At 57.2% G+C, this 8,749-nt stretch overlaps 1 protein-coding gene across 2 annotated transcripts; it reads left to right on the forward strand.

Moving 5' to 3' along the window:
• The first annotated feature begins 1,649 nt into the window (after positions 1 to 1,649).
• OTX2 (orthodenticle homeobox 2) lies at positions 1,650 to 4,380 on the forward strand. 2 transcript variants are annotated; one of them, XM_072864877.1, is made up of 3 exons: positions 1,650 to 1,746; positions 2,187 to 2,359; positions 3,760 to 4,380. In XM_072864877.1, exons 1-3 carry the CDS (start codon positions 1,650 to 1,652, stop codon positions 4,378 to 4,380), a joined length of 891 nt encoding a protein of 296 aa, XP_072720978.1. The 2 variants fall into 2 exon arrangements, with proteins under 2 accessions (XP_072720978.1, XP_072720979.1); XM_072864878.1 differs by having other exon boundaries at positions 2,208 to 2,359.
• The last annotated feature ends 4,369 nt before the right edge of the window (positions 4,381 to 8,749 follow it).

Below are 8,749 nucleotides of genomic sequence, written 5' to 3' on the forward strand. Positions count from 1 at the left end.
CGAGTTGAACAGAGGGCAGGCTTGGGGGTGGTTTGGGGTTGCTTTTTGGAGGGGGGGTTTATTTGTTTGCTCGTTTTTAAGCGTGCAGCGAAAGCAGGTTTGCTCTGCCGCGCATCCTGCGCTGGCCAACAAATCGGCGGCCGAAGCCGCCCCGACACCAGCGCGGAGCGGGGATCCCCCCCGGGCAAAGCTGCCCCTCTTCAGCCTCCCCCCCCCCGACCCCCCGTTAAAAGCGGGGCCCGACCCTGCGCTCCCCGCGCTAGATGCGCGCCCGCTCCGCCGCTCAGCGCATGGGAGGGCGCGGCAAGGCGCGGCCCCGGGGAAACTCCGCAGCGCGGAGACCCCGCACCGACGGCGGCGGCGGGGCCCGGCGGGGGGTGCACCGGGCCGGGGGGGCCCGCAGGAGCCGCTCCCGGGGCGGCGGCTCCGCTGCCGTGTGCGCTTGTCAGCCGAAAGACGGAGTTTTGGGGTGTTCGGCGAAGAAAGTTGTGCGGGAGTGCGTTTTTCCGACGGCCGCCGGGAAGGGAGGGAAGGGCGCGATTTTGCCCAAAAAGACCAAAAAAAAAAAAAATCAAACCCAAAGGATTTTCCACAGGCAAACAGTCTTAACCCTTTCAAGAATCGCGGGCTGGCCCCTTGTCGGCCATTTTTTGGCGGAGTGTGGGTTTGGGTCCCCCCCAGCCCCCGCTGCGGAGCGCCCGGCCCCGCCGGGGCAGCGAGCGGGGACCCGGGGGAACCGGAGCCGGCGCCGGGCCCGGGGGAGCCCCTCGCCCGCCCGCCGGGGCCGTCCCGGGGCCGCTCCCCACCGAGGTGTTTGTTTAGCTTCAGCTCCGTCATCAAGAGTTTCTTGAAAGCCTAATAAATCTGTTACTTGCCTCCAAATCTAATTACCCGGAGTACTAATTAGGTGCAAATGGCCGGTGGAAATTACTGCAGACGTGGACTGATGGCGGTAGAGCAGAAAAGTTTGTCTCTTCCCGAGCGGGCATTTGAGCTCTGAAATGCAGCAACGTCGGGGGGAAGGGGAAAGGAGGGGGGGGAAAGGTTTGAATGTTGCCCAAACCTGGGATAATTAAAGTCCTTGCAAGAGACTAGGGGAGAGATAGGTTTCTTGAATTGTTTCTTTGTTTCTCACCCTTGGGCTTTGTTATCTGCATTATTTATTTAGCCGAGGGGTTCTTTGTGTCTGCCAATGGCCCCAATCAAGTTTTGCTTGAGACAATTAGCCGGTGCCCGGCCGGGAATCCTATGCAAATGCCCCGGGCTGCCGTACAATGCGGGCAGTTGAAGGCATGGGGGGGTTTTGTTCGGGGAGTAATTACCGGCTGGGATGTGCCCCCCCCCCCCGCCCTTTTTGGGGAGAGATGCGTTTATCTAGTCAGTCTCTCCCAGCTCCCAAATCTGGCCGGGGTCCGGCTTTCCGAGCTGGAGGATTGACGGGGAAAGGCAGCGGGGATAAGAGCTGGGGGGGCAGCGAGCTGGCCTGACCCCCCCTCCCTCCTCCTCCTCTTCCTCCTCTCTCCCCCCGCAGGCACCTGGCGGCCCCCGCCCCACCGCACCCCCAGGCAGCGCCCGGGGCAGGCAGGGCGCTCGGGCGGCTCCCCCTCGCCCGGATTTCGGCCAACTCTCCTCCCCGCCACAACTTTAGCATGATGTCTTATCTTAAGCAACCACCTTATGCAGTCAATGGCCTGAGTCTCACAACCTCGGGCATGGATTTGTTGCATCCGTCCGTCGGTTATCCCGGTAAGCCACGTTTTTCTCCCTCTTCCCCCGCCAAACTCCCCCTTTTTGTCCCCCCGGAGGAGAAGCCGCCGGGCTTTTGGAGGCACAACATGCCCAGGGACACGGGTGCGGGGCGTGGGGTCCCCTTTCCTCCTTCCTCTTTCCCCCCTTCCTCCTCACCCTCAACTTTTTACCCGGGGAGGGGTCTGCACAGAGGGGCCACCCTCCTGCTGGAGGTGGGGGGCAGATGCCCCAGACCCATCCAGATGCCCCAGACCCATCCAGACCCATCCCAGGGGAGAGGGGGAGGAGGCATCGGAGGTGGGATATTGCTGCACGGCGGCGGCTGAGGACTGGGGTGCGGGTCGCCCGGGGGGGGGGGGGGAAGAAATGGGGGTGCCCCCCTGGGGAGGGGGCTGGAGGGGACACGCGGGGCTGAGGGGCCGCTGACTGACAGCCAGGGCCTCCGGCTCCCTTCGCAGCCACCCCCCGAAAGCAGCGGCGGGAGCGCACGACCTTCACCCGGGCGCAGCTGGACGTGCTGGAGGCCCTTTTCGCCAAGACCCGCTACCCCGACATCTTCATGCGGGAGGAGGTGGCGCTGAAAATCAACCTGCCCGAGTCCAGAGTGCAGGTAGGAAGAGGGGTAGTCCCCCCCCCGAGACCCCCTGCCTGTCCCCCACCTCCATCCTGGCGTGGAGGGTTTGGGCTGCTCCGGCGCTGGTGGGGAGGCGAGGGGGCTGTTTTAGGCGATGGAGCCAGTCCTGGAGGGAGATCAAGATGGGGTGAAGGGTGTTCATAGATGGGTGAGGGTGCAGGGGTGGGTGGAGCGGCAATTTGCCTCCCCAGGGCTGGAGTGTGCCCCCCATTCCTCCCTGTGCACTGGGGGGGGTCGTGCAGCTCCCGGATCCCAGCTCCTGAGCCCTCCGCACCCTCCCCAGCCCCCCTGGCCGCTCTGAGCCGGGGAGGGCTCCCAGCACCCCCAGGCTCTGCACCGTGCCTTGCCCTGGGTGCCAAATCCCAGCCTGTCCTGCGGAAGCCGTAAAGGGTCCCCTCTTCCCCAAGGATCCCAGCATCCTTGGAGCAGGGTCAGACTGGGATCCCCTTTCACACCAGTACAGACCGGGGGCTTCTCCCTTCGAAGGGACTTTGATGAGCGAGAAGAGGCCTCGGCGGAGGGGATCCCTCTCCCGGGGCAGGGCTGTGTCTGCTCTGCAAGCAGCCTGCAGGGGCCCAATCCAGACAGCATTTTGGAGGTGCTGCTGGCAGGGCAGGAGGGGGGTCCTGGCGGCCTGCGTACCCCCAGCACGGATCCAGGACACCCCTGCAGCCGGGGCAGGGCAGCTCCAAAGCCATCCCTCCCGCTCGCCTCCCTGCAAAGCTTCCCGAGGCTGCGTGGTGCCGTGCCCCAGCGGAGCATGGCCGCCCGGGACCGGGATCCCCCCACGCCAAACCCCAGCCTTCTCCCCGTGAAGCCTCCCCAGCACCCGTCCTCCCCAGAGCCAGCTCCCTTGGTCCCTGCTGGGGGTCCCTTGGTCCCTGCTGAGGGTGAGATGGGCTGGGGGGCTGGCCCTGGCTGGGGGTGAGCAGAGAGTCTATTTAGAGGGTAAATGAGACATCTTTACCCCCCCCTCCAACCACTGCCTCTGTTTCCCTAATTGTTCCCTCCCTTTCTGATGCTCTATTGTTTCTAATTAAGGGCTTGACTTCAATAGGCCTTAAACGGTGATTCCTGGGGGTCCCCGGCTGGCAAACAGCAAATAGGGAGCGCTTCCCTTCCCCCCTAAAAGTGACCTTATTAAGCAGTTTGATTTGCCCGTTTCCACTTGTTATTACTGCTAATGATCTCAGGGAGGGGGAGCCCCGGAGCTTTTCTTTGCAGCAGCCTGCAACCCTCCGCTCGCCGGGGAGAGCTTTTAGTGGCCCCCTCCCCGGCGAGGTCTCCCCGCTCACCGGCTCTTCCCCCCTTGGGTTTGCCTGCGCAACCCTAACACCAGGCTTTTTCTCTCTCCCTCCCCGTCTCTCCGTCTCCAGGTGTGGTTTAAAAACCGCCGGGCCAAGTGCCGGCAGCAGCAGCAGCAGCAGCAGAACGGGGGCCAGAACAAGGTACGGCCAGCTAAAAAGAAGAATTCGCCGGCCCGGGAAGTGAGTTCGGAGAGCGGGACCAGCGGGCAGTTCACTCCCCCCTCCAGCACCTCGGTCCCCACCATTTCCAGCAGCAGTGCCCCCGTGTCCATCTGGAGCCCAGCGTCCATCTCCCCGCTCTCAGACCCCTTGTCCACCTCTTCCTCCTGCATGCAGAGATCCTATCCTATGACCTACACCCAGGCATCAGGCTATAGCCAAGGATACGCTGGCTCGACCTCCTATTTTGGAGGGATGGACTGTGGATCTTACTTGACCCCTATGCACCACCAGCTTCCCGGACCAGGGGCCACCCTGAGTCCCATGGGTGCCAACGCGGTCACCAGCCACCTCAACCAGTCTCCAGCCTCCCTCTCCACCCAGGGCTATGGAGCCTCCAGTTTGGGCTTTAACTCCACCACCGATTGCTTGGATTATAAAGACCAAACCGCCTCCTGGAAGTTAAACTTCAATGCTGACTGCTTGGATTATAAGGACCAGACATCGTCATGGAAGTTCCAGGTTTTGTGAAGAACCTTTGTGATAACGAGAGAAATCGCGACGAGAACGAACAGGCTGGGCTGAACGCTCCAGTTTTAGTCAGGTCTTGGTTAAATTAAAGAGAAAAATAACTCAACGGACAAACAAACGAACAAAAAAACGACAGCGACAAGAGGGGGACAGTGTTGGTGTGATCCCGTTCAGACTCATCTCCTGCTCAGACGCTCTGGAAAAGGAATAATAAAGAGGAAAAACAGAGGAGGAAGGCCTTAAACGGACAGATCATCTAGTGAGCAGAAAACAGACAGACCCATCTGTGTTCTTTCTAGTTTTAGGCAATTGTTGGGTTTCTTTGTTTGGAAGAGGTGGGAGATCGTCCCACCTACGGGCCAGTTTTAAAAAAAAAAAAAGTAAAAAAAAAAAAGTCTAGGTTTTTATTTCTTTTTTTGTGTGTGCGTGGAAAGATCCTTCACCCAGAGGTTTCCAATGTGTTAGCCAACCCTCGGTTAAAATATTCGGAATGGACAGCATCTCTCTTTTTCTCCCTCTATTTCTGCCTCCCTCTTTCTTTCTCTCTCGCTCTCGAGCTCATCCAACTGTTTCATGCCCAACTCGCTCAAGTTGGCACCCGGAGAACTTGGTTCAGGGCTGTGTGGGTTGTGTGACTGATTGTCCTAGCTGCACTACTTTATTTAAAGATTAAAAAAAAAAAGATAATGTTCATAAGGAGTCAATATGTAGTTTTTAAGAGACAATCAGTGTGTGTCTTATATAAATGGTACATCTGTGGTTTTTAATCTGTGCTAGACTTCAAAACTGTGATCTCCTGTATTGTATGCAACTATGAACTCTGCACCAGCGGGAGTTCTGCTGTGATTTAAATAGGTTATAATTATAAGTGAAATTCAGAGCAACTGAGTTACCTATTATCATCTTTTAAAAAATCATTTAAAAATATATATTAAAAAAAAAAAAAAAGAAAAACACAAAAAACACGATCGCCTTTCACCCGAGGTGAACTGCACTGAAACTTTTTACAACAAACTGTCTCTGAATGAAAGAGAAAAGACCGAAAAAACCCCACCCGAGGACATTAAACTCCTCTGGAGCTCACTTACTGCTGGCCACGCTGGCAGTAACCATCAAATCCAACAGGACTTTGGGCAGTTGCTCTGACCTGGATGAATTTAAACCAAGAAATTCATTGTCATTTATGCTTGCAGATGTTAACTGAAAAAAAAAAAAAAGATATATATGCATAAACCTTTTTTTCCTGGATTTGGCAGATATGTATAATTATATTAAAATGGTTCTAGCACACTTGATGGTTGTCTTCCATTTTAATCACATCCGGCGAGTGACGGAGAGGGGCGATGCCGTCTGCCGCAGGGATTTCTCGGTTGCAGCCAGGCGCGCGGGACCAGGAGGGTCCGGCTGCTTCTGCGGGGCCGAGACAAAGGGGGTTTGTCAGTGGCTCCCCGAGGTGAAGGAAGGAAAATGAAGGGAGGATTCTTTTTTTTTAATTATTATTTTTTAAAGCAAAAAACTATTCGTTACAAACAGACCTTGGATAACGTGACCTTCCCCCCACAGCCTTCCCAAATCTCGCCATGGGGAGGGGAGGGATGCGTGTGCTCTGTGGCCTCCCGGGAGGTGCGAGTCCCCCATTGCCTTTGGGGAGAGCCCTAAACTTTCCGGGCTGAGCCAGGGAGGAGAAGGGGGGAGCGATCAGGCAGGATGATCCGAGCGGAGGTGCTGGGGAAGGAGGAGGACAAGTTTTTAAGCTACACGTCCATGAGCTGAAGCCACAGCACCCCGCGATGCAGGATCAGGCCCTTCCCAAGCATCCCTGCTCTTGGTGGCTCTTTCTCTGTCCTTCTCCCTCTTTCTCCCTCTCTTTTTCCCGTGTGCATCGCTGGGGTCGCTTGAGCCCTGAACTCGGTTTGGCTTTAACGCAGCAAAAAAATGGACCTCTGGAAAGAGAGAGAGGCTGAAGAAAGCACCTGCCACCATCCTGCTCCCTGTCACCGGCCGTCCTCCATGGCTTGTCACCGGTGCCCTCCTGCCTGCAAGCCACCTGGGGCCACAGGCGTGTGGCCACCGTCACCCCACCGTGGTCCCCAGCGCCGGGCAGCACGAATGCCGCCGCCGTCGTGGTGCCTCTGCGGCCATCCCTCGGCTTCGCATCCCCGCATCCCAAACGGGCTGTCCCCCATCCTCGGGCACCGGCAATCCCTCTCCTTCCCACGGCGGCGTTCGTGTCCCCCACCACCGCGAGCAAAGATCAGCCTTTAAAATAAACACATTGGGCGGCTCTGAACGAGGGCGAGTTTTTACGCTGCTCCATGTTAGCACTTGTCGGTCGGTGATTTTCTCATTTATTGTTTTTTTAATGGGAGGATACGTGCAGGGAGGGTTTGGGAAGCGCAAGGCAGCGCGGAGGCCGGGGCTGCCGGGGACGGCTCAGCCGGGTCCCCATTGCTGGCTGCTCCCAGGCAGCAGCGCGGAAAGTTTTGTTTCTCTGCTGATTTGGTTCAAACCAACAAAGTTTCCACCCCCCCCCCCCAAATCTATTCAAGCAAAATACGCTCAGAAAAAGCAAGTCCTTGTTGAACTGGGGCGCAGCATCCCACCTGCCTGGAAAAGCTCTTTGTTTCCTGGGCTTTTGAGTATTTTTTTTTAAAGCCTCTTTAAAACCTCTTTTCCCATCTTATCTTTTACTTTTCTTTCCTGTATTTTCCTGTCTGTTAGGGATGAGCTCCTCTGGCTACGGCTCATTTTTATCAGAAAAAGCCAATTCATGGCAGGAATTTCTCCGAATTTTACCTGGCTTTTTGCACTTCCCACATTTTCTCTACCTGTTTCTGATTTTAATTTAAATGGGCACTCGCATGGACAAAGGGCAAAATCCCAAGGTGAGCTGGCAAACACAAAATATTATATAAAGAGCAATTTAACTCCTTTTTAATTTTTAATGTTTTAGATCTCCCAGCTGAATTTGTTTCATCTGAACTCAGGCAGTGGGAGGCAATTCTGGATCCAATAAAATTGGGGGAAAAGCTGGGGGGACCACGTCGGTTTAGTGTTGGAAAGCTGGATTTAGGGGCAAAGAGCTGATTAGAAGGGTATTTGATTTGAGGTGTCCCCCAGCCCCACAAAAATATACATATAAGTGAACCCTCTGCCTGTTCTGCAAGGGTGACACTTCCCACCACAGGAAAAAAAACCCCTAAAATTGAAAAATCAGAAAGCCAGGAGGGAAGTCTTGACCCCAAGCACAGTCGAGCTGCCTCAAATGCTGGCTCCATCTCCTCTGCAGGCTCCCTGCCTGCTCCCTGCCTGCACCCTGCCTGCTCCCTGCCTGATGCCCTGCCTGCTCCCTGCCTGCTCCCTGCCTGCACCCTGCCTGCTCCCTGCCTGATGCCCTGCCTGCACCCTGCCCGATGCCCTGCCTGCACCCTGCCTGCACCCTGCCTGCACCCTGCCCGATGCCCTGCCTGCACCCTGCCTACTCCTTGTCTGATCCCCTCCTGCTCCTGCTCTGCTTCCTTGTCTGATTCCCCGTCCGTTTGCCTGCCTGCACCCTGCCCACGGGCTGCCTGCTCCCCTGCCTGCACCTTGCCCGATATACCTTCCCACTCCCTGCCTGATCCCTCCCTGCACCCTGCCTGCATCTTGCCCCCATCCTCCATGTCGTCCCCTGCCCACTCCACTCCCTGCCCGCTCCCTGCCTGCTCCTTGCCAGCACCAGCCCGCACTGCCCAGTCTCTCCCCAGTAACCAGCCCTTCCCCGGGGCAGCTCCGCTCCCACCCCCGGCTGAGCCAGCCCAGGGAGCCCCAAAACCGGGACAAGTTTGGGGGTGATTGCATTTCCAGAAGGAGCCCAGGGCTGGGGAGCACTGGCAGTTTCCAAGGAGATGGGGGAGAGTTACTGGGAAAAAAAAAAAAAAAAAAAAGGATTCAGGGACTCACAGCAGAGCTTCCCCACCCAGCACTGGGGGGGGCACAGGGAGCCCCAAAACCCCCACTCACAGCCCTGGCACTGCCCTTACGTGGGCTTTGGGGGGGTAGTGGGGATAGGGCTGGAGGGTTGGGTATGGGTTTGGGTTTGGGAGGGCTGAGTTTGGGTCTGGGAAAGTTAGAAAGAGGATTGGGAATGTTGGGGGTGGATATGGGTTTGGGGTCGGGAGGGCCGGGTATGATTTGGGCTTGGGTTTGGGCTTGGTTTGGGTCCTGGACCCCATCCAGTTTTGGGGACTGAAAGGGGAGCATGGACACTAGAAGAGCCCCCCACCCTCCACCCCCAATTTCCCAAAGAGCAGGGGAGGACAGGTCCCCCCAGCCCCAGGGGCCATGCAGGCAAACCCCAGAAGGCAGCCCTCCACGGTCACGGGGGGCC

The sequence above is a fragment of the Ciconia boyciana genome, chromosome 6, assembly GCF_034638445.1.
Source record: "Ciconia boyciana chromosome 6, ASM3463844v1, whole genome shotgun sequence".
NCBI classification, from domain to species: domain Eukaryota; kingdom Metazoa; phylum Chordata; class Aves; order Ciconiiformes; family Ciconiidae; genus Ciconia; species Ciconia boyciana.